General features: G+C 37.2%; 1 protein-coding gene across 1 annotated transcript in view; it reads left to right on the top strand.

The window, feature by feature from the left end:
- The first annotated feature begins 2,088 nt into the window (after positions 1-2,088).
- Positions 2,089-27,237, top strand: part of LOC131043741 (uncharacterized) — a 42,293-nt gene continuing 17,144 nt past the window's right edge. Inside the window, exons 1-3 of the mRNA XM_057976973.2 lie at positions 2,089-2,820; positions 3,733-3,828; positions 27,055-27,165. Of these exons, the coding sequence (XP_057832956.1) occupies positions 2,521-2,820; positions 3,733-3,828; positions 27,055-27,165 (507 nt within the window). The 5' untranslated portion in view covers positions 2,089-2,520. The remainder of the gene's footprint in view (positions 2,821-3,732; positions 3,829-27,054; positions 27,166-27,237) is intronic.

Below are 27,237 nucleotides of genomic sequence, written 5' to 3'. Positions count from 1 at the left end.
TGACGGTGCCGACACATTGACGGTGATTCTTGTGTCGTGTTACTGAGTATGTCTAGATTCACTGAACCTAGGAAATTGTAATGTAATCCTATTGGACCAACATGAAATCAGATTCCTTTAAAAGGACATCATGTCTAGTTTTTTTAAAGTTGTTGAAGAAGTTGCGAATAGGGTTTATGTTGAGCTAGGATTTAAGGTGGAAGTGGAGAGCGATCTTATCAGAGAAGATCGAGTTGTAACTAAGAGAGATAGAGGAGACTGAAGTAATGCTGGAATGCATTAGCTGTGAGAAATACTGGATCTGACCAAGCAATTTGTGCTAGTAGATAGATCAAACACTTGTTGATTACTCACATCTTTGACAAGTTTGTAGCCCCTAACCGGGTAGGCCTCAAAGCCTTTGTAAAATCCTCTAACAAGGTGGTTCACACATGTGAATCTAAAATCCTCTAACAAGGTAGTCTTTAATCGGACTTATCTCTTAACAGAGATTGAGATTCCTAACAGAATCTATTCTGGTGAAGAACATTGTAAGACCTTAACCGGTCTGGTTTCTATTCTGCAGATAGTGACTTGTGAGTTCCATCTCACCGTGGTTTTTCCCAGTTGGGTTTCCACGTCAAATATCTTGTGTTATGGTTGTATTGCTTTTGTGGGTGAATGTTTTATTCACATTTTGGTTTGTATGTGTGATAACCGGTTTGATTGTCAGATTGCTTTACCGGTTTATCTTTAGACTGTGTAAGTGTTTTAGTGCAAAGATTTTTGGCATACTAATTCACCCCCCCCTCTTAGTATTCATCATGCATAAATGATACATTAATGTGTGAGAGTGTCCAAGCACTAAAGATGCAATAAAAAAGTGCGTAAGAGAAAAAATTAAGATTGCCATGTGGACAAAAAAAATTGGTTGAAAGAAAGTATACTATATCAAAGAATTTAACTCCACATAAGATAATGATGAACAAACTTGTGTAAGATCAAAAATCAAGTAAAAAGCAAAAATATTGATGTATCAATCAAAACTAACTCATCATCTTAGATATGAAACTAATAAAAAAACAATATCTTAAAAAAAGTTAAAAAGAAAAATATGCCTATATAACACAAAGTAGTGGTGGAGACACAACCACCACATCATAAAATGCTGAATTCAGAGCAGGCTTGGAATTTGACGGTCACCCCCACCTGTCATATGAATTTTTTATGACAGTTTAGTCATTTCAATGTCTTTCATTTGACGTTTTAAGAAAAATATTAACTGTCAAAAAATTTTAAAGTAGAAGATTGATAAATAACGAGAAAATAATGATAAATTAGTAATATATGCAAAAAAAATCTTAAATTTACTAAATAAGTTTCTAAATTAATACACTAATATTTATTATATATTAATCAATTAATAATTACTAATTTAGTAATAATAAACATTTTAATTTTAAAATTATATATATAATGAAAAGTTTCTATAACAATCTTATTAAATATATTTAAAAAATTAAATTGACTAAGTTTCTAAATTCATATATAAAAAATAGAATATATTGTAAAATTTCATTTTAAAATATTTTATCAATTATATTCTATCATTTCAATTATGACAAGTTTTTAAATTCATATGAAAAAATAGAACTATTCTAACAAATTATATTAAAATATTATAAAATTAGAAACAACTACATCCTTCCATATTCTAAATCCTTCCATTTCAAAATATTCTAAACAAATTTGTATTTTTATAATAAACATTGTAAACTAATATATTACCTACTAGATTTTTTTACAGTTTATTTATAATTTGAAGTGTCATCTATACAGTTTAAAAAAAAATAGCATGTCAATGCATACGTTCTACTAATTTTTTACGCTGTCAAATACGATTCAAAAGTGAAAAAACGGCCATTTTCCCTGTCAAATTCCAGGCCTGATTCAGAGTGATGCCAAGTTCAAAGGGAACAATCTAAACATCTTGACTAGAGGCAAAAGTATGACAAAACTGCCAACTTTTTAATCAAGATTCAAGTGAAGACTAGGGAGATTTTTTAGGTTTCATAGATAGTAATAAAACATTTCGTTTCTCGATTGTGAAAATAAAACACAAAATAAAATAAAATAAAATTACAGCGAAAAACCCGGCGTACTGATCACCCGGTTCAAAAACCCTACGTTAAACCCTAAAAACCTAGAACCGTGTAGCGCAAGCAAGAAAGCTTCGAGCACCTTAATTACTGCAGCCACAGCTTTTATTTATTTATGCCAAAATAAAAATCACCAGATGAAGAGTTTCCAGAGCTTTTGTCTCTGAATTTCTCTCTTTTAAATAATTATTGGTCTCGTGCGAAAATGGGAACTGATGGAAATGGAGCTCCCGGTTCAAACACCCATTGGATGGGAAAGACTGTATTTGTAATAAATGCTTGGACAATGAATTTACCGAGCTAAGGGTGATCCGAACCCTTGTATTTCTGCTACTGAAAATAACAAATTAACACTGAGGCACGCAAAATTATTTTCTAAGTTATGGCGAAATCATATGCGGCAGGGATTGTGGCCGCAGTGGCTTCTGCGTCAATGTTTGTGGATAAGGCTTATGCTGCTGAGAGTGGCTTCCATTTTCCATCAATGTCTTCGTCATTGCCTGCGTCTCCGTTTCCGTCTCCCTCTCCGCCACCTGCAGCTGCTCCTGCCGAGGCTCCAAAGGAAGAGAAAAAAGCGAGGAATGACAATCCAAGGACCACCGCAGCAGGGTTCGATCCCGAGGCCCTCGAGAGAGGTGCAAAAGCTCTGCGTGAAATCAACAACTCTTCTCATGCCAAAAAGGTATTGTTTTTTTTTTTCCCAAAAAGCATATTAGGTTGGGAAACCTGTTTTCCCAATGTACTATTAATTGTTAGCATGGTGAAAAGTATGCATTAAAACAATGCAATTTGATGCGAAAGTCTGATATATCATAAACATTTTAGCAATATACCGCCAGCACGAAACAAACAAAAACAAATAACATTATTTGCAGAAACATGGCTCATATTTGATAAAACGGTGATCCACAATTGCCAGGAAACACCATTATAGGAACATGGACTGTGTACCCGTCTCTGTACCCACAATTGCTGGTGATAACTTATATATATAATACAGCCGTCTCCTTATTCATTTACTCATGTAACCTAATTTGAGTGGCATCCTCATTCATGTATTAGTCCTGGTACCCCTGCGTCTCCTGGTAACTATACTATTAAAACTGCACATATTACATTTTTGGCTGTGCATACCCCTCGTTCTACCTTACTGTCCCGAACCAGGATTTCTATATGATAGGAAGTTACTTATGGACTGTCTCTATGCTTGGAGATCAACCAGTTCCAGTTTCTGGACTAGTAAAACGAGAAGGTTGAAACCCATGACCTGCTGCTTTTAAACAGGAAATCTTACCTTTAACCATTGAACTGGTTGATCTTTAAGAATATCTATAGAATACATGTTTCAGGATTTCTGCTGGATTTTTATTCACATAACATGAATTAATAGTTCTTTTAAGTTTTTAACATTCTTTCACCTTCTTGTATTTCAATTTTTTTAATGTAATCAAGTGTTCAATAATGACGGAAAGATCTGAAGATAAAGTACACCTTAACTATAAAAAATGAAGCACCAAATGCAAAAAAGAAGCACTAAATGCAATGCCCTCAATTAGCTACTCTCCTTACATTTAAATGTATTTGTGTATCATAGGTGTTTGAGACTCTGCGCAAACAAGAAGAAACCCGTCAGACAGAGATGGCAGCCAGGAAGGCCGAATATCAAGCATTACAAGCTCAGCATGAAACCGTATGTGCCTTTATTCTTATTTTATTAATTTTTTTGCTTCTTTTTTCTTTGTTACTGAAAAGTGTAAAAAATTTATACACTTTCAAAATCTGAACAAATGAAAGTTATTCCTAGATATTGTTCTCAGAGGTATTGCAAACCAGGTATCATCTTCCAAATTGAGAAAATCCATAAACAAACTCTGCAAGTCAAGAAACATCAAAATCTGCTGGATTTCATTGTAGGAACAACCTTCATTGTGTATTTTTTTTTCAAATAATTATTGGTAGCGATGATTTGAGAGCTTTTTATGAAAACAATATATTATATAATGGTCGTTTAGTTCTCTTTAGTTGTTTTAGGTAGTTTCTATTTTCATTGTTTGCGTCTGCTTTAGAAACTCTGTAATGCAATTTCTTTATAAGGAGTTTTCATCGCCTTTGCAATTAATTCAATTACCATTTCACTTTTCACAGGGCACCCCTTGATATATGTGTGATTTTTTCTTCTGAAGTCGTGTCCACACATTTGTGGTTTATCTTCTCTGAGTTTCCTAGCGCTTCCATTTATTTCTCATGAAATGGCTTTATTTCTTAGTGTCTCATATATTTTGAATCTGTGGGCCTTAATGTTAGTGTAGACCACATTGTATATATTTTGCCTAACTGTTTCTTGAATATTCCACATTTTATACTGTCATATCGAAAGTCTGTTAGTTTGCACTTGATGTATACTGTATAAATATGGCAAAGTATGTTTAGTTGGTTTTTCTTGTCCAGAGGGGCAATTCTTTTAGCAGTAGGCTGCATAGGGCTTCTACACATGTAATAAAAGGGCTTCTACACATGTCATAAAAAATTCTGGTGTGAAAAACTTTATCATGTGAGTTTCTCTTTACAAAACAAAATTTCATGTTCTAGCCTTCTGGCCAATTTCCAATATTTAGGGTTTCATCACATAGAAGACCGTGTTGCCATTTTCTAAAAGCTCTGACAGAATCCTCTTCCAGAAACAATACAATTTTGTGTGCGAAAAGTTCAGAAAGGTCGAAGCTTCGTGAGGTTTTTGATGTGGTTGCCTTCCTTCTGTGCTCATCCAAAGTGAAATATAACAGACACTTCATCATATATTAAGGTGATAACTGTATGTTAACTTCCAAATGTCTTTTAATAAGCAGACTGTTAAAATTCAGTAGATGGTATACAGATTCTGCATTCAAGGGTTTGACATAAACTGTCTAACTTGAACTTAGGTCAAATCTACAATTTTGAGGGCTACAACCTGCATACACACTTCTGAAAGTACAAGAAAATAGATCAATAAAGCCGAATTCAAAATTTTGCAGTTGCTGGATCTTTCTTTTTTATTATTTTGGAAAAGTTCTGAATTCTACAGTTCTGATTTTCTGTATGCAGTTCGGTTACAATAAAATAGTGATGTCAAGGGTTATAACTAGTCTATGAACTAAGACAACACACAATCTGCTTACTTTTGGATTGTTATAAACACCAAAATCTGACCTAAAAATTGTTGAATTTTAGACTTTCAGATTTAAACAATACTCAGAAAACTGAAGTTAATTACTAAATCAATATATTTGCTGTTTAGTTTAATTACTTTCAAACTTAGACATAAACATAAATTGAGCAAAATGAACACGACACACAAATACCCTGGGAAAACCTCCTAGGAGGAAAAACCCAGCCAACAGATCCTCCGATCTGACTATGAATTATATCCAATTGTAACAGTACATTACTTAGCTGGTAGCTTTGAAGTGGCACACCAATTTGTCTAAGCCTTTCACACAGCAATGCACCTCTTGAATCTGTTTTGCATATAACAGCAAGATGACCTTCAGATGAACAGATCTGGAAATTATCTTTGGCTTCACATATGTCTTGCAATTCACATCTTCTATTGAAGTTCACCCTTGTATTAACAATTGCCTCAATGCACACTTCCTTCACTTCGCATTTAGAATTCTTTCTTTCTGATTTTCACACTTGCAGAATGATTATCGCATGTGATGTCATTGTGTATTAATGAGGTCAAGTAGTTGTTTATTTATACGAGGCAAGAGGACCTATTTGAGGTCGGCTTGGTGCTGATCCTTTTTATTTATTTTATTACTTTATAGGGTCGGCCCTATTAGAGGGAACACGTTTCCCTTTTGAGTGGCGTGTGTCTTTTAGTTATAGGGTTGGCCCTATTAGGGGGAACACGTTTCCCTTTAGTGTGGCGTGTGAGAGGGGAGAGAAGGGCCCAGCCCTTGGCGGATTCCAATGTTGCCTTAAGGCAATTGGAATCCGCATTCTACCTAGTTACAATCAACAAAAATATCCAGCCGCCCTAGAATTAAATATTCTAAAAACAACTTAAAATAGGTACTGCAGCCTTATTTATAAACATATGACAAAAAGTACCTAAAGCAAAGACAACTTTATCCACTAAATCAAGTGCCTAAATATAAAATTGAACTTGCACTTATCAATGGACAAAAGCAAATATTATCAATAGGTATTTCAATGACCAGAAATACTGTATAGTTGTACCTAGAAAAGCATGCTAAAAATAGAGTCCAAATTCTGAAATCTTCTAACTGCTGCGTCTATGCCTCGAACAACTGAAGAGCGACTGGCAGAAATTCTAACACTCTCTCTTTGCAAGGAAGGTGTTCTCAGTATTTCAAACCTTGCTTTTGATAGGTTCTTTCTCAAAATGTCTACAATTGCATTTCTTAAGCAAAAAGCGAATCAAAATCAAGTCCATTTTCTTTAAGAATTCTCTGGCAACTCAAGTAAGAGTCTCATCAATTTCAAGTTTCAACCTTCTCTAATTGAGAGAATCCTTGTGCAATAAATTTATACTGGTTCTTTTCAATACACCCATCAGTTGCATGCATGGAATCAATTATTTCACTGCAGGTTTAGAAATTGTCTACATAAAGATAGGGCACTTCTCCATCATGGCACCATGCCATATTTGCTTGGCTGGATCAGCAAATAGTTTGTAAAGGACACCATCTTGAACTCCTTTAGCAAAAACTTGATGAGGTTTAAGGCCGCGTTTTCTAGTAATCATTTGGTGACCACCAAACCTTGTGATACACTGTAGATCTGTCACACAAGAAATTGAAAAAGACTGTTTGTTGAACCAAGAACATACAAGACATCTTCTAGCTCATTAACATTACGTGTATGCAAAAGGAGACGGACCAATCCTATAATTGAACAAGTGGCATCATTGCACAATTCCACCTGTATGCCATTGCCTTGCTCTTCAGGTCTTTTGCATGCCTTCTTATTGAAGGTCACGTGTCTGTAAGCTCCACTGGCGGCATACCACCAGACACCAGAAACAATGTTAGTGGATAAGCATGACATCATGGAGAGAGTTATTTCAAGGCCGGATGCCAACTCATTTACTTTAGCTGAAGTTTCTGCTCTCTTTGCAAAGTGCTTCTATTTGACTTCCTTCTTTACAAGATGTTGAGATGCATGGTGGCACTTGAAACACTTAAGTAACTTGAGTCTTTCTGTGGTTCAATGAATTTGATTCTTGCTCCTTGCCCTTTTGACCCTTCTCTGGTCCTCCTCTCTTACCACCTTTCCTTATCTTCTTGATGAAGGCTAGGTTGTGACTCTTTTCTGCTCTACTTGTAACAGTCACCTGTTTGGTCTCCTCTTTGATAAAATCTGCCAAAGCTTCTCAAAAGTGGGAAGCTCTAATGAGCACAGACACCTTGAACAAATGGTTACTAGGATGGAGAGAACTGATTTAAGATTGTGCATGCCAACTCTTCATCCTCCACCCTAACTCAGTAGTTGCAAGTTGGTCATGACTTTATGTGAACTTCATCAGGAAGGTGCCAATTGTGTTTGTCACTTATGCATGTGACACTGAGTTTGCTTTTCAGCAACATCTTCTAGGAGATGTTTACACTTTGATAAGATGAAGGCATCATACAACTCCTTTGCCGATTTCTTTTCAGAAATATGAGGAATCAAACGAGCCTTCATAAATTAAAAAGGACATGCTTTGCCTTGGCCAACTTCCCTGTTATGTTAAATCAATTGAACAGGATAAAGTGGAGGTGAAATAATGGTTTTCACAAAACTCCACAGAACTACTTCGAGTAACATTTGCAACCTACACTTCCAAGCATTAAAATTTGAAGCTTTCTTGAGGTAGTTATTCGTTTAACTTTGTGAGACCAAGGGTAGTCTAGTCTGCAGCTACTAGAACTTGCTGAAACTGAACAAATCAGCTTAAAAAATTAGATTAGCAACCTAACTAGGTGCGTATCAACACTCTAGTCATTGGAACAATTAGGGCATCCACCCTACAACCTCTCACAGTTCCGAATCATTTCAATCACTGAAAGTTCTTGGGGCATATCCATTTTAAATGGTCAGCTACCTATCTTAAGATCAACCTTCCAATTGCTGGAAGATCCTAGACATCAGACCCCACAATGTCTTGCATTTCCTTTTGCCTCTCATAGGGATGGATGTTAATTACAAAAACGTGGGCATTAAACCTGTTGAACCCTTTGACAATTACCTCTCATAGTCATCAACCTTTTTCATCCATAGACACCTTGGATGATTTCAGATTCTTTGCTTTGATACCATGTTAAAATTCAACATTGGTATGTAGATTTTGCACTCTAGGTTAAATTGTCTAACTTAAACTTTGATTAAACCTGCAATTCTGAGTGCTATAACCTGCATCCACACTCTTGTGAAAGTACAAGATGATGGAATGATAAAAATACGAAGTCTGCAGTTGCTGGAATAATAAAATCTTTTATTTTGAAAAAAATGAATTCTGCATTTCAAGTTTTCTGTCTGCAGTTTGGTTACAATAAAATAGTGATGCTAAGGGTTAATAAACAACCTATGAACTAGGTGCACACAATCTGCTTATTTTTAGATTGTTTAAACACCAAAATCTGGCATAAAAATATCCAAATTCCCAGAATAAAAAATAGAAAAACTTAAAATAGGTAACTGGAAGACTGAGATTTTCCAAAAAACAAATAAGATTTAATTGGGGAAAATTGAATTTTCAAAACATGTAGAAAAATGCCAAAATAGAAAAGAATAACTTGTTTTTAAAATTTAAAATCATTTATAAGCATAGAAATATATTTAACAAATAAATATGAGAGTTTAGCATTTGAATTTTTCAATATAGATTTTTTTTTTTCATTTATGTTCATATGGCTAATTACATTGCATTAAATTGTACAGTGCATACTGCATATTGCATAAATGATGACTAGGTACAAATATTATTCAAATTTTCAATTGTAATTTACTTTGTACAAAGTTAACCTACAAACTAAGTACAAAGTTCCAAAATATTAGATTGAGCCAATGATTCTTGCTTCTACAAAGAGAGCTATACTAAAGGTTGCTTGTCTTGATAATGAAGCCCTTGGTTAGAGCCTCTTCTAAGTTGTTCAACCACATCAATATAAATTAGGACCTCCCAAAGGATATCGAAACCATCAAGATCGAGAAGGGCATCATGATTTACAATTCTACAGAGAATTTGGATCTATCTCATTGGGGTCAATTAGTTGGTCTTCCTCTACAATACTCTTTTTTCATATAGAGTCTAGCATGTACAATGTTAAACAATTGCTCGTTTAGTGGTTTGATAGTTCAAGCATAGTCCATAGACCCAGCCAAAATTTCTTGACTGAACAAAATCTTGGCAAAACTCGAAAACTTAAAAAAGTAGTTAAACTTCTTAAAAAACACAACTTTTTTGCAACATTCAATTACAAAATGTATCAACTGAGTCTAAAAAACCACAAGGAATGTTTTCTATTAGCTTTGATTCTTGAATACAAATGGATTTCAAAATCGCATGATCATGCAAAGTCAAATTCAATAGCTAGCCGCTAATTGATAACTATTATGAATTTATGATGATTGTCTTTGAAAATCTTCCTAAATTGCATATCTAGGCAAGTGAAAATTACATATTTTTACAATTTCCTCGTCCTTGTTCTAGTGAAAAATTGGGCGGCAGAGAATCTAATCCTTGCACTTGGTTGTGGCTCCCAACTTGGCGTAGAAGATTGTGCCTATGGCTCTACTCCGTTGCTAGATGGCATTGACTCTTCTGCCACATCCATGTTATCCAATGACAATCCAATCTCCCTTGGTTTTGTTGCAGCCACGTCCTCAATAGCTTGCCTCTCGAAATCAACAATCTCACCCTCTATTAACAAGGAGGGCTCATCATCTTGCACAATCCAATCACTATAGGGATCAATCTCATCCAAATCAATAGTGTAAGGAACTTCGGGTTTTTGCTTTATTACCACTCAGTCATGGAGAACATTTAACAGATTTAAATTAACCAAATTATAGACCATAGTGCATTAGGAAGATAATTTCTATATAATCCAGCAATTTAAATTGCAACATCAAACTTAGGAATAAGAGTAATATGCAGCAGAGGCAATATGAACAGTAATTGACCCAAATTTGAAACTATAATAGAGAAATTTAGATTTGGTGCCAACAGTCAAGGTCTTAAAAAAATTACGGTGTTTGCATTATCACAGTCAGTGCTGTGATGAGCCTTGAATCTGATTTGAGTTTCCAATTGGAAAGAAATCGTGACAACTCTTGCTTGGTAGTTGAGGTGTGAAACCCTCAACTGATGGAGCTCTACTTGTCCAAACCCTAACTTGGTTGGTCTAGAAATTGATGCTGCTATGTGACCTGCAGATTAGTGCGTCATTGTGGTTTTGTTGCCTGATCCAATCCCTAGATGTCACCTTGGGTTTTTGGTATACCTGGTGGGAAGGAGTGGACGTTGGCAAATTTGAGATCTGGAAATGAATGTATACCCTTCGGATCTGATTGGTTAGGGTATGGTAGGTTGTGTTGTATCTTTCAAATCCAATTTCATCCTGCTTGACTCTTGCTTAGATAATTTCCTTATATGATGCTACTGTTCCCTAATTTGCTTTACTGGTGATGCTGTTGTGCATTGATGAGTATCCCGTTGTTGCTTCTTGCAATTATGTCTGTTTGCAAAAACTTGAAGTTGACTAATTTATATTGATTTGAAAATAGGTCAATAGGACGCAAAAGCTAGGTACTGAAATTTAAGTACAAAATTTATCTTTATTTTATATTTATGATTTTATATTAGTACATATATTAATGTGGTGTTGTCATGTCCCCTCCTTGGTTGCTATATATATATGACCTAAATGAGGCAATTACTATTATTAATTAATATAATAATTACCAACGAATGATTATTAAGAATTTATTAAATATTATTATTTAATTAATATTTATTACTAATAATATTCTTGAAATATTTAAATAAAAATAAATTAATATTATAAACATATTTTACTTATTCTTAATTGTAAATGCAATTTATATATTTAAAATAATAAATGTATAATTTATATATTGCTAACTGATATCCACTTCACAAACAACAACTTGAATACGATTTTTTTTTTTTAAAAAGTAATGCCTGGTAAACTTTTTAATGTGATTGGCGATGCTGGCATGACATGCCCTCCGGCTCCACGTGAAACGCTTTTGACCTGAAGCTATGAACCGGTAAAGCCACAAATGGGGGACCTCATCCCCACACTTCACTTGTTCAAAACCCGCGAGCACAATGGCCCAGCGAAGACACAAGGCCTGCGAGCACAGTGGCTCAACAGGGGTTTGAACCCTGGTGGTTGCTTCACCAACAAAGTGTTTTAACCAGAGTTACCCGGGGACGCGTCCCCGACCTGAAAACCCCCGTCCCTATCTCGGGGACGTTTCGGGGACTTGGGGATGGCCAGGGGATGTTTCCCCCCATCCCCAAATTGCACTGTTTTTTGAGGGGATGCCTGCCCTAGCTCTGGGGACATCCGTACGTCTCGGGGACGGCTGGGACGTCCCCAATCTGTCCCGGGGATGGCCAGATGTCCCCCATTCTAAGGCCCTTAAAAAATATTAAAAAAATTTAAAAAGCTGTATTTTTAATTTTTTATTTAAATTTTCTAATAGAGGCCCCTTATTAATTCAAATTGTTATTAAAAATAAAAAAATCATAAGATAACATTAATTAAATTTTAAATTTATTAATTTAATTCATAATTTTGACAATGAAACTATATGGTAGGAGTGTAGCCTTTGGGCATTTTGATATAGAGATTAGAAAATCTCCGAACTTGGCGAGTCAATAGAGAAATAACACCCAACACCTTTATTAAAGAATAAGTTTTTTTGGCTGTGCAAGGGGCGATGCCCCTTGACCCCACCTTGGGGGCGCTGCCCCCAAACCCCCATTGAAAAATATGGGGGGAAACTGCGTCGATAGAAGTAGGGAAAATTTAACCTCCGAGTCTATTGATATGCATATTGACAATGTGAATGAATTGAAATTCTGATTTATGAATGCATAATTGCATATTGTCTATTGAGTATTAACAATGTTGTATGTTCAAAATTTACATTCTAAAATGTTTTCAACTTTTCATAGTATCATACACATGCTATATCCATGTTTTATTGTTTTCATATGAATATAATGTATGTATGCATGTTTTATCCATGTTTTCATATGAACATTTAGAATTTTGAAATTTTCCTATATATTTTAAATTTTTCCTATATTTTATAGCCGTCCCCTTTGCCGTCCCCCGCCGTCCCCTTTGCCATCCCCCGCCGTCCCCAAATTTGGCAAAAAAATTTGTCGTCCCGGAAACGCGTCCCGCCGTCCCCTGCCGTCCCCGTCCCGGAAACTCAGGGTAACTTTGGTTTTAACCGACACTACACGTCCGAAGACAACTTGAATAAGAAATTGTCTTATCAATAAGACTTCACATTTTTTCTGGATCTAAGACCTGATGTACTCATATTAGATGGGACAAGGCATAAGAAAGAAATCATAATCTTGGCATGATAGGTCAACATAGGCTTTACAGTTATCAGAATGTCAATGTTATAAGCCTTGGATGCCATGTTGGGTGACTAAGGCTACCACGTCAGTCCTAAGTCTAAATCGAGTCATCACGTATCTATAGCTAGACACAAAGGCGAGGCACAAATTATAATGTGGACACCATCTCTGGTACAGAATCGAGAATCAAAGGTAGCAATGATGTCTTTATATTAAGGCAATGATCTTATTAAATTGATCCATTAAACTCCTCTAGAAATATTAACGATTAGTTAAATATATAAAAATAGTATGGAACGGTTGAGTTTTGAAGAGAGATATGATGACAAAGGGACACTTCCCTTCTCTAGCAGACACTGCCGTAAGAAGAATCATGACTTCTCCCTTCTCGACAGGAAGGTGTAAGTGTCCCATCCGAGCAACCAAGAAAGGGGAATCGGTCTTGTTTTATTTTGTATCCTATTTGGGATAATCAATTACTTCTTATTCATTTTATATCCTAATTGGATCACGGGGAGATAAGAGAGGTTAATAGTCTGCAAATCGTATAGCTCAGATCAGAACTGTTATTAAGTAGCAGACGGTAACATCCTTGTTCTTGATGGTATGCATGGGAATGTGTTTAGTAAGTATGCTTACTATATGAAGCTTGATAATGTTTTAATGCAGAATTTAATAATAATATTAACATTGAGTGTAACATTAATTTATTATAGTAATATCTAATTTCATAACAGTGGCAGACCAGATCTGACATGCATCAGAGCTGTCTGCCTTTACCAACCACAATATATATTAATAACTAATATTTAAAGCAGTGGTAGTATTAATAATTTATAGAAGAGGTAATTAGCAAATGCATAAATTATTTGTAATATTATTTAATTCATTGATTTATGTAATTTAGGCCCTTGGTCCCCCCGTCCCTGAAACGCGTCCCCGCATCCCCCCGTCCCCAACGCTCGTGGAACACTGATTTAAAGTCTCCTTGACAATCTCTAAAGCTCCCTTAGCAAAGACATCATCAAAAATTGTTTTTGTGGGCCTCTCTCCACTCTCTCCATCAATCTTCTTTGAATATGCTGAGTCTAGCTATGCTTCACTTACAATTTACAAACAATTGCTTCAAGGAAGTCAATAAATTAGAAATACTTTGCAATGTTAGAAAATTAGTTGCAAACCTTGTGGCACCTGATTGCAAAAACACTTTTCTCTTGGCGCGATCTCTCATCAACTTAAGAACCCATAAATGACTATAAATATATTTTGTTATATTCTTTTGCATCTTCTATAATTAGTGTCACCTAATCAATTTTGCCTATGTGCTCTAAAAGAAGGTCAAGACATTGGGTAGACAAGGGGTCCAAAAGGGTGTTGGATGTCTCTCTTGAAGCAATCTTCTAATGGCCACACATACTATTGTTTTGATAGTAACAACTTCACAACATCTTGTATGCCCACTTGTAAAATAACCTCCTCCAACATGAAGCTCAAATTTTTTTGCGCTCGTTATTTTGTTGGAGGCATCGATTAAATTAAAAAAAAATCAACTCATCATTTGAAGCCATAAAAAAATTGATAATGGTGCAGCGCCTTTTAGTTGTCCACCCATCCAAAAGAATTGTGCATGCAAACTTTCACTACTTTTGATCCTGCTATTTTTTTTGCATTTACAATAGCATCTTGGAGCAACTTGCCATTTAACTCTCTTGGAGAGAGTGCCTTGTACCCTTTCCTTGCAATTGTTAATGCTATCACCAAATATTCTCAATATGGACTCTTTGCCATGTTGAACGGAAGGTTGTTGAATAAAAAAAATTGTGCATGCTCTACTTTCTACTTTGTGCGACTCATTATTTCAACAAGTAGCTTCTAGTGAAGTTTGTGGTCCTTGTATGTTTCAAGGCACAAAAAGCCCTTGTAGTTTTGAGCTCTACTCGAGCTGGATGAGGTGGATGTGCTATATATGGATGGACCATGACGAGAGCCAACAATGCCCTTGCATATTTACATTGGATTATGCTGGTAAATTAGGAGCAACAATTGTTTCTATGGTTGCTTGTTGCATGGCCCTCTCCAATTTCATCATCTCTTGTTTCATCTCTTTTGTGGCAGCTACACACAGCTTGAAATTGTGATTAGTAATACTTGGAAGATGGTATTTGAGGTGATTATGCCTCCACTAAGCTTCTTTGAGCACTAGGTAAAAATCACACTGTGATGTCCCCATCCATATGCTAGAACTCTAGAACCTAACAACTAAAGGAAAGCTCCTTGTATTATCTTTATGGATGACACAAGGCACAAATGAACTCTTACAAAGATATATGAAGGAGGAAACAATTAAGATAGATGAGACTATGATTAATAAAGATTATGGATATGAAGACAACATATCTATAATGCCTCCACTAAGCTTCTTTGAGCACTAACATCCACTAAGCTTCTTTGAGCACTACGTAATCCACTAATCTTCTTTGAGCACTATGTAAAAATCACACTCTGATGTCCTCATCCATATGCTAGAACTCTAGAACCAAACAACTAGTGGATAAAGCATTGATTAATAGAGGCAGAGAATTTACATATAATCAATAGTCACTAACCTGTCAAAAGAGAACAAGAACGATTAATACAAAGAGATTCACGATTTAAGAAGTTATCGTTGGAGATGATATATGAAGAATGGCCAATGGAAAATCGTGGTTTCCTTCTGGTCTGATTCATAGGAATACAAATACGTTTATGCTGCTGCACATATCATATAACCGTCAGATTAAGTCTTTTAAGGAACAATGATTACGAGTCTTTTTAAGAAACAGACAGAAGCACAATGACTACTATTCATGTGGAGGAAGACCAAATAACATTATAAGTGTCAATTACACTGCCAAGAAATGATCATAAATAAATTAAGAGATTTGATATTGGTAATCAACATAAACATATCGATTATCCTTCACCGTCGGAAAGGTTGGCCAATATGAAATTTAGTTTCCATCAGTATCCCATAAAGGAGGATACAATAGGCATCCGATTGTCTAGATCCAGTATCATTACATGTATATCGGCATAACAATGGAGTGGTTAAGGTGACGTTTTGTGCAAAGCAAGAGATAATGGCTACAAACTTATGCGTTAACAATAACTAAAAAGGCATCGATTCAATATTTGATGTTAACTAATCCAAAGAGTGAGGTGCAGCAATTTAGGTTTTGTTTAATTATAAACAAACAATAAGGGTGTGATTAAGGAAAGAGGAGGTGTGTTCATTTAAAGAGACACCATCCTCCAAAGAGATGCGTTTCTCTATTAGAATTAGGAAGATATAAAATGGAATGGGAGGTTTGTAGGGAAGAAATATGAGGTACATCAGATTATATTGCATTCAATACATATGAGCATATTCCGATCTGTTCTAAATATCAGTAATTCATTACAATTACAATCTATATACATATCAGCTTCACAAGTAAGACTTATATAGTTAGTTGAGCATAGGGATCATCATCCTTATACAAGTTTGGTCAACAATCTAATTCTTGCATAGTGTTAAGGGAATTAACTTTGCATTTGCAAGGGTTTTACTAGAAAGAAGTCTTTTGAAATTGAAGTTCTAAGTAAATAGTCCCAAAATCCTAAGAGTCTAATTATGGGGACATTACACACACTCCCCACTTTTGGTCCCATTATGACATATTTCCAAGCGGGGTCATGGTTTTCAAGGGGTTTAATTCCATTGGGACTTCTACTTGTTGAGTTCACAGTTGATGTAGAGCTGGATGCCATTGTATATTAATTTACAATTGTTTTTTGATCCGTTAATATTAATTTGCAATATTGATAAGAACAAAAAAGTAGTGTTTAAAAAAACTATAGCAATTTCAACATTAGTTTAAAAAACATCATGGAAAATTTAAATGCATTTGAAAAATTTAAATGTAATATGGTAATTGAATTAACAAATTTACGAAAATAACATAACTGAACCCTAAAATGCTAAAATGTAAAACTCTATATTCAGAAAAGAAATTGAAAATTTTTGATTCAAATTGGTGTAAATCATTTAAACTTTAATCAACAAACAATTTTACATAAACTGAATCAATTCAATGCAATAAAATATGTAAATTTACATGCTTAACAAATCAGAAATGATTTATAAATTTATATGCTTGAAAATAAAATAAAAAAATGAACTAACTTATGGAAATCCAAAATGCTGGAAGACTGTTCTTCAAATCCCCTAAAAAATATTTCCAATTTGCTCTAGAATGCTTTGATGTTGCTGTGTGTGTTCAACATGGATGTATGGGGGTTTTAGAGGCAAAAAATTGCATCTTTTCCACATACCGCATGTTCCTTGCCATGGTGAGTTAACAACTAGGGCTCGCCAAATTACTTGGTGAATTTTTCAAAAACCCTGGTGTCAATCATTGGTGAGTTAAACTTGCATTACTCAAGGAGATGAAAAACAAGTACTCGCCAAGTTTGCAATCTGTGTGTTCAAACATTAATTTTTTTTTAGTTCAGTGATTTGAGCATAAAAACTGATTCACTCAACAAGTACTTGCAAGTTTGCAACAAAGTTCCCAGACTCGGACTCGGCTCTGACTCGGCAAGGCTGACTCGACTCGTGACTCGGCTCGGACTCGGCAATGACTCGGCAACGACTCGGCAAAATAAGAAAACCCTTGAAATTTAGAGATTTTTAACGATTTAAAACTTGTTTCATACACCCATTATTGAATTAAGCTTAAAGACACTATAACATCATCAAATAGAAGCTAATTTGATCACATACATAAACATACATCCATCACATGCGTAGAAATGTAAATTGTACCTGAAGGAATTAGAAAACATAGATATATAGAGTTATAAATGTTGTCCAATGTATATAAAATCCATGACTTCAAATGTTCCCAAACATATATATGTAACTGTAAAGTGTAAACAAAAACAAGTCTATGGCTCAGGCTCTGGCTCAACCTCGTCTATCTGCCTCCTAGAAAGGCGTCTAAGGTAGGTCCTGGATGACTGAGTAGCCATAGTCTCTACCTGTGATGTGCCAGTCTGAGTAGCCATAGGTGTTGGGGATGAGGGGACGTGTTTCCGGGACGGGGGGACCAAGGGCCTAAGTTTGGGGACAACAGGGGGACGACGACAGGGGGGTGGCGGGGTGGTGGTGCTGATATAGTTATACATATACATATAGTACTTGAAAAACTAGTTTTGAAAAGATGTATGACAGTATTACAGTATAAGAATTACATTTTCAAATGAGACTATAGGAAATTTGAAATACTAAATCTAAATACCAATTACCAAGATTTCTAAGTTGTGTTGTTATATGGAGCCTAATCAGAGTCAGAGGTTAGATTTTCCCTACTTCTATCGGTGTGGTTTCCCCCTATATTTTTCAACGGGGGTTTGGGGGCAGCGCCCCCAACTTGGGGTCAAGGGGCATCGCCCCTTGCGCGCTCCTTGTCGCGATACAGGGCGGGGTCGAGGGGCAGCGCCCCGCGAGGCCAAAAATACTTTTATTATTTTCTAAAGGCATCGGGTGTTATAAGAAAGGGAAATGGCGAAAAAAGCCATTAAAAAATGTTATGTTTTTTTTTTTTTTTTTTACTGCACTTCATTAAGTGACTCCAGCCGGGTCACGACCCTCGGACTCGGCGAGTCAGGCGAGTCAAGCCCTCTGACCCGTCCGAGCCCGGGTCAGGGTCACCGTGACCCGGCAGGGGTCACTCGGCCCGCTGACTCGCGTGACTTGCGTGACTCGCCGCGAGTCACGGAACTCTGGTTTGCAATCTTTGAATTCAAGATTTTTTTATTTATTTTTATTCATTCTTAAAGATAATGCTTGGTAAACTTTTTAACGTGACTGGCGACGCTGGCATGACATGCCCTCCAGCTCCACGTGAAACACTTTTGACCCGGAGCTATGAACCGGTGAGGCCACAATTGGGGGACCTCATCCCCACACTTCACTTGTTCAAACCCGCGAGCACAACGGCCCAGCGAAGACACAAGGCATGCGAGCACAATGACCCAGCAGGGGTTTAAACTTTGGTGGCCGCTTCACCAACAAAGTGTTTTAACCGCGACACTACATGTCTGAAGACAAAAATAATGCCTGGTAAACTTTTTAACATGACCGGCGATGTTTGCATGACATGCCCTCCGGCTGCATGTGAAACACTTTTGACCTGGAGCTATGAACCAGTGAGGCCACAATCGGGGGACCTCATCCCCACATTTCACTTGTTCAAACCCGCGAGCACAACGACCCAGCGAAGACACAAGGCCTGCGAGCACAATGGCCCAGCAGGGGTTTGAACCTTGGTGGCTGCTTCACCAACGAAGTCTTTTAACCGCGACACTACATGTCAGAAGACTATGAATTCAAGCATTAACATTTTTGTAGTTCAGTGATGTGAGTGTAAAAACTGATTCATATTCCTTCTATGTATACTTGCCACATATATTCTTCAGAGGATTATTGTTAAAAACAGTCACAATATCCATTTTCAGTAGAGTGATTGGCATTGTAATTAAAAAACACTCACACAAGAATTACATTTGAAATGAGAACTACCGTGTTTGACAAGTTGTCACCCATTACGGCATGACTTAATCTAAAATAATTGATTGTGGGATTAATAAGATTCTTAGTTCTCTTAAATGCTCATCTACAGTTGTGCCCCTTGCTTAGAATGGGATCATTTATTCTAATAATTAAATTGTTCAATTTTTTTTTGAATTTTCTTTCAGCCTACAAGCCATATGGTTGTCATTGATTTTCCATTAGCAGTACTCATAATACTGATGGTACAAAAGCCAATTTTGTTCTAGCAATTTACACAGGCTAGTGTTGAACAATCCAATCCATGTGGCTGCATTTTGATCTAGGAGAACTTGTTTCCTTTCGATGAATCAACAACCCTTTAAAGTACACTCATCCACGAGGCAAGCAAAAATGTGTAACATCACTGTGTGTAGGGGCTTGTGCTAACTCAAAGGCTTATGTGTGACTGCGCTTCATCCCTGATCCATGCCTGACATAATCTCAGGTCCAGGGACTTGTCCTCCATTAGAGCATAGATTCAACATAGACACCGATCCATTTCATTTGCTGAGACACATAATATTCTGATCATGTAATCAATTTGATAGCAGAATCTCCTTCGAAGTCATCCATTCTTCCATCATTGAGAGTATGCTAATTGAGAATGTTGGTTACTATAATCCACCCCAAAGACATTTATTATTCCTTCATCAAACTAAGTACCCTAATGATCACATTCACATTTTCTGAAGTAACAGGTACAATTTTTTAACAAATCCAACTCTTAAGATTCTGCTACCATTGTGAAACTACGAATGATGGGTAATTTCTTTACTGAAAAAAATGAAAAGTTTTTTTGTCTCTAGATAGTTTGAGAAGTTCAAATATTTTTCCCATGACCTTCTTAGCAAGATGTGGCAGAATCAACACCTTTTTGTTTGTATTGGATACTTCGTGTGAAAGCAGATAAATAAACCTCAAGATGCACATTGATGACAACATCATACTCTCTTTGCCCAACATGTGGGAAACCCTGTCATAAAATGTGTCAAAAATTCTATTGCGTGCACTAAATTGGCTGTAAAAGTAAAAAAAAGGTCAAAAATAGATTAATCAGCAATTACATGCAATCTGGGTGTGTAAATTGTGAGCTTTTTGATTATTTGTGAAAAGTGCTGCAAAAAAATGTTGCCCATAATTTCATTGAAAGACCCTAATTTTTTGGAGGAAAAAATTGCCAAACCAAGCAGCAGCTAACATATATTCTTTGCAGATTCCTGCTTCTATGGCCACATGTACTGTAGCCCTAAAAATAAGACAAAAAGTGCCTAAAGAAAAAAATGGTTTTATTCACTAAAATAAGCATGTAAGGATAAAATAAGCAAAGGTTATCAATTGGTCTTTCAATGCCCAGAAAAGCCTGCAGAGCTGTGCCCAGAAATTGCTGCCAAAAATAAAGTTAGATTCTGAATTTTCCAACTGCTGAGCAACCAGCAGAAATAGGATCAACAAACTGCCACAAGCCTAATTGGAACTTATAAATCCTATGGCAGATAACCTCAGCTATAATTTTGGATCGTTAAGGAAGAAATGAAAAGCTTGATTCTGAATACTCACAAAAGATTTTCATTAATATTGAAATATCATTTCAGGCATTACATAAAAGGGAAGAGAATGTTTGTGTGGAACCATGAGTGGCACCTAGGTTGAAGAAAGTCTCCAAGTGCACTCTGGTGTTGATCTTATTAAAGAAATCGTATCGATAAACCTATGTGCAAAGCCACTTCCACCCAAGAACATGGCCTTATTACAAATGTAATTGGTAAAATTTGATGTATATGCAAAATGATCAGACCGATCATTAAATATATTTACAATGAACGAGGTTTCTAAAAAGAAACTCGTTAGAATTAGAAAGAATCCTAATTATACAAGATATACAAAATATTGACCATTAAACATAATAGAAATAAATAAACTGAAGATATTGTTCTAATACCCTCCCTTAATGGTCAATCTGTCTATGACACCAAGCAACCCCCTAAACTTAACAAACTTATCTGGAAGTAGAGACTTGGTGAGGATATCTGCAGTCTAGTCCTCTGTAGGAACATACTGCAAATCGACGGATCCATCTTCAACCAGCTTGCGGATAAAGTGACAATGAAGCTCAACATGCTTGGTTCTCTCATGGAAGACTGGATTCCTTGTAAGTTTCAACACCCCTTGATTGTCACAGAAGAGGGGTGTAGGACCGGCTTGAGATAGTTGGATGTCTGAAAGCATTCGTTGAAGCCAAACTGTCTCACAAGCTGCTTTGATTGTTCCTTGATATTCAGCTTTGGTCGAGGAAAGATCTACGACGTGTTGCTTCTTATTGGTCCAAGTGATAGCACTTGTGCCCAAACTGAAGACATATCCGGATGTAGACTTTCTGTCATCAACAAAGCCTGCCCAATCCGAATCTGTGTAACCGATGAGTCTGTGATCTTTGGTTCGTCCATAAAGGATACCAAAGTCTAAAATGCCCTTGACATAGCGCAGGATCCGCCTCGCTGCAGCCCAATGTTTTGATGTAGTAGCTGTCATGAAGTGGGATATGTAGTTGACTGCATAGCTCAGATTAGGTCTAGTGGAGGTGAGATATATTAAACTGCCCACTAGTTGCCTGACATCAGATTCATTCTCAATTGAAGAACCAGATTTGGCCGACAACTTCAGGCCTCTCTCCATAGGTGTAGATGCAGGTTTGCAATCCTGCATCTTGAACCTGTCTAGCAGAGCCCTAGCATATTTGGATTGAGAAATGAAGATGCCATGAGACTGCTGCCAAACCTCAACACCTAGGCAGTAGTGCAGAATCGTAAGGTCGGTCATGTCAACAGATTGGCATAAATTATGTTTGATTCATTGAACCAAAGATGCTGAGCTGCCAGTGATGAATAGATCATCAACATAAATAACCAGAATGATGATATCACTGCCAGTAGTCTTGTAATACAGATTGGAGTCGGAAGGACTCCTCTGGAAACCTTGATTTGTGAGGTACTTATCAATTTTTATGTACCATGCCCGTGGAGCATGTTTCAAGCCATAGAGTGCTTTCACTAGTTTGAGCACTTGGTGTTCTTTGCCGACAACCTTGAATCTAGGAGGTTGTGTCATGTAGACCTCTTCTTGTAACTCACCATTCAGGAAGGCACTCTTGATGTCCATCTAATGGACCTTCTAGCCATATTGAGCTGCCATGGCTAGGACTAATCTGATGGTGCTCATCTTTGCACTCGGAGCAAAGGTTTCCTCATAATCAATGCCTTCACGCTGAGAAAGCCTTTGGCAACAAGACGAGAATTGTACTTATCTAAAGTACCATCAACCTTGTATTTGACTTTATAGACCCATTTGCACCCAATGGGTTTTTTGCGTGGAGGAAGATCTGACAGGACCCAAGTGTTATTTTTCAGCAAGCTCTGGTGCTCAGTTGCCATAGCTTGTTCCCACTCAGGTATCCCTTTCGCCTCTGTGTATGTTTGAGGTTCATACACTGTGAATGTTGGCCATGAGAGCAAAATTGATATAATCAGGTTGCTTGCTCTTTTTTTGAGCAGTTCTACCATCGATGAGCTCATCATCATGAAGATCAGCAAGTGTCTTAGCCCACCATTTAGGACGAACAGTAGAAGTGCCAACATTAGATGTAGGAGGTGCAACAGGATCAGGTTCATCTAACAGAAGATCGGATGAATCTTGTGGAAAATTAGGTGGTGCAGCTGCATGTCTAGGTGATCCTGCAGGAGAAGGAATTGGTGAAGGTGCAGGAGTTGGAAGAGCTGGAACCCTCCCATCAGGTGGACCTAAAGGAAGATGAACACCCAAGTTTGAAGCTTTCAAAGGCTGATCCTTTGAATCCACAACTAGAGGAGAGAGCTGAAATGGCCCTGGACTCTCATCAAAAACCACATCCCGATTGAAGATGACAAGATGTGTCTCAATATCAACCAGTCGGTAGGCTTTGTGATTATCACTGTAGCTGGTGTGCATGAGTTTCTGACTCTTGGCATCCAACTTGGTGCATTTCGCATCAGGGATCCAAACAAAGGCAGAGGAGCCAAAAATCTTCAGGTGACTGATTCTTGGCTTATGGCCTGACCAGGCCTCTTCTAGAGTCTTCTTTTTCACAGCCACAGTAGGAGACCGATTAAGAAGATAGACTGCAGTATTAACTGCTTCAGCCCAAAATTTCTCCGGAACACTCGCGTTCTAGCATAGACCGGGCCATTTCGGTAATCATGCGGTTTCTCCACTCAATGACATCGTTTTGTTGAGGGGTTTAAGATGTAGTGAGTTGGTGCTTGATGCCATGTTGTTCACAGAAATGGGAGAAAGCAGAAGAACAAAATTCTCCCCCATTATCAGACCGAAGAGTTACAATATGAATACCGGACTCTTTTTCGACTAATGCTTTAAATTTTTGAAATACAACAAAAACCTCTGATTTCTGATGAAGAAAATACACCCACAATTTTCTACTAAAATCATCAACAAAAAGCACAAAATACCTGGACCCAGTAACAGAAGGAGTAGCCATTGGTCCACAAATATCAGCATGGACTAGTTGTAGTACCTTAGAGGCTCTCCATGAATCGCCATTTGAAAAGGGAGTTCGATGCTGTTTGCCAGCTTGACATGCTCTGCAAACTTTGAGGTGCTGGGTTTGGATCTCTGGCAGTCCGATCACAAGATCTTCCCGAACAAGTTGAGAAAGATAGTGCACCTTTAAGTGCCCAAACTGCTGATACCAAAGTGTACTAATAGAGGAGCGCTTGGCTGCCATGGCAAGCTTCTGAGAATCACCAGTGTCAACTAGTCTGAAAAGAGCATGATCCTCAAGACCCACATCAACAGTTGTCTGAGTCTCCCGATCAATGATGCTGCATTGATGTGAATTGAAGGTCACGTCGAGCCGAGGAGAATGTCTCAGAATTTGGCTGACAGAGAGAAGGTTAAGTTCCATTCCTGGAACATAGTACACATTGAGGAAAATTAATTTCTTTCCTCTGGACTGTTTCTGCACATTGCCCTTTTTGACAACAGTGTACTCTTCCCCTCCTCCAAAAATTACTGAATCTGAGTAAGGCTAAAAATCAGTGAACCAATCTCGGTGATGAGCGAAGTGGCGTGAGGCACCTGAATCTATATACCAGGCAGAGGATTTGACTTGGTCTGCAGGTCTTTTAGCCATGAAGGCGTAAAAGGCAAACTCACTCCGCTCAGTGTGCTCTGCTACATTTGCTTTCGGCTGTGAACTACTTTGCTTAGCCTGTGCAGCAAAGCGCTTACGGCACTCAAGCTTCATGTGACCAAATTTATGGCAATAATTGCATTGAACATTTTTCTTCTTCGAGCCTTCTGATGATGGAGCAGAGTTCTTCTCCTTAGAGGGCTGAGAAGGTCAAGATTTGCCTTTATCCTTCTGAAAGGATTTAGCTGCAATGCTTGTTCTGAAGAGGATGAGCTAGTACCACTGCTGAACTGCTTCCACCGATCTTGTTGCAGAAGTTTAGCGCAGAGATCAGCGAACTTCAGATCAACATCAGTTGAGGTGATGTTGAGAGTTTCGACAAAATGCTCGTAGGACTTTGGCAAGCTCTTTAGAGTTATCACGACCATGTCCTCCATTTTCCGGCTGATGTCTTCCAACTGGTCACGGATTTCCTTGATCCGATTGAGGTGATCCTGAAGAGATTTCCTCTCATCCATGACAATAGAAAAGAGCATATTTTTCAGAAAGAAGGCTCTGCTCTTATCAGACGTCTCATGTAGTGTCTTGAGATGCTCCCATATCTCGGCAGCGGTTTTGCCGGAAGGTATCTGAGGAAGCTGATTGTCGGTCACTGAGAGCTTGATGAGCATGACTACGATTTTGTTCATCAAATTTTGTCCGTTTAGGACTTGCTGCAGAGAGATTGGTGGCCTTTCCAAGAACTAACTGATCAATAACGCGATACTCAAAAATGGTGAGCATCTGCTGTTTCCAGGTGTTATAATTTCTGCCATTAAATTTCTGATTGCCCTCGAGCAGAATATTCGTCAAAGATGCCATTGTTGAAAACTGAGGTCAAAGCTGGTTGACCGGATAATGGCACGAATATTGAGGCAGAAAAACGCATGAAATCGCATAAACGCGACGCGTGCAAGAAAACAAAGGCAGAAGACTAGCACTGATTTCGAGCAGATTTCAAGAAATATTCAAGCACGGATCCCAATGTACGGATTTATGGAGGACCTAGAAAAATCTGACAGATACCCAGAAAAGCTGACGAAAAACCCAGAAAACCCAGGTCTCTGATTTTTATTTTCTGAAAATTGTGGGCCACAGAAACAAAACAAAGGGTTCGAAATAAACTCTAGACGCAGAAGCACCAGAAAATGCATGAAGAACACACGTCTTGCTGCAGAAGATTATTGTGGCTTAAGCAGATGGTTAAACACGGACGGGAATGAAGCACAATCTTGTGAAGCATAATCATGCACAAAAAAAGGTCGCCCAGTCACCCCTTACACCTTACACCTTACACTTCAGGAATAATGAAGGCCGTGAATGTTACAAAGACCCTGACGCAAAGTGCAGAAGACGGAAATCGCGCGAAAAAATGCGAAAACAAACACTGCGTAAATGCACAGAAAAGAGACGACTGTTGGGGGTTGCAGACACAAAATCCCGATGCGAGTTTAAAAGACGCAGAAGTTGGGCGCGAAATACTGCACACAGAGCAAAAACGGGCACGAAAATAAAATCATGTGGCTCTCATACATACAGGTTCGAAAAACCTCAGATGGGAAGCATGGACATGGGTGGAAAAAAATTTCCCAAACAGACCCACGAAAACCCCTAGGATGAACTAAAAAATTCCAAAAAAAATTCCACTAATTGAAAAAAATTTCGAAATTTTTTCCTATGGCTCTGATACCATATTACAAATGTAATTGATAAAATTTGATGTATATCCAAAATGATCAGACCGATCATTAAATAGATTTACAATGAACGAGGTTTCTAAAAAGAAACTCGTTAGAATTAGAAAGAATCCTAATTATACAAGATATACAAATATTGACCATTAAACATAATAGAAACAATTAAACTGAAGATATTATTGATATTCTAATAGGCCTGCTATAACAACTAAAACACAATTTATAGATAATGTATCACTTTAGCTGTTTTTCCTTTTGCATATAGGATGATAAGGTTTCTTGTAAATCTCTGTTGTCTAAACTGGTTAATTTAAAAATAAATGACTGACAAATACAAAATCCATTAACTAAAATAATGTAAATGACCAAAAATCAATAATACACAAGGTACACACAACTAATATTAAAGCAGATTACCATTGTTGCTGTGTGCAAACACCGACATTTTCTCTGAACTTCATTCGGCAGTATGCTTGTTTTAAATGCTGATATTAACTCAGCTGTATAATTGTTCTTGCTCCATATGGTTGACTTCAAATCACAACCTCTTAAAAAAGTTAAAAACAGTAACATCATTTTTAATAGACTGATGGAGCAAAAAGGATTTGCGGTCATCACTAATCACCGGATTACCTGTATTGATGACTAGTTATAATTTGTTTGAAAAAGAGTTTGCTATTTCATACAAGCAATTCTTGAGATACAAACAGGACATTCTTGATCTTTCTGGTTTATTTGTCTTACAGGAGCGGCAGCGGGTGATTTATGAAGAACAAAAGAAATTAGCCCAACAACAAGCACAGACAAAGGCACAGATGGCTCGTTATGAGGATGAGCTAGCTAGAAAGAGAATGCAGGTAATTCTTTTTCCTTGTGTACTCTCCAGTATATGTTGATTACAATGTTGAATAACTTTATGCATTACATGT

This window comes from Cryptomeria japonica, chromosome 2 (assembly GCF_030272615.1).
Source record: "Cryptomeria japonica chromosome 2, Sugi_1.0, whole genome shotgun sequence".
In the NCBI taxonomy this organism is placed as follows: domain Eukaryota; kingdom Viridiplantae; phylum Streptophyta; class Pinopsida; order Cupressales; family Cupressaceae; genus Cryptomeria; species Cryptomeria japonica.
The sequence above is the reverse complement of the archived record's forward strand: the minus strand, read 5'-3'. Positions and strand labels throughout refer to the sequence as shown.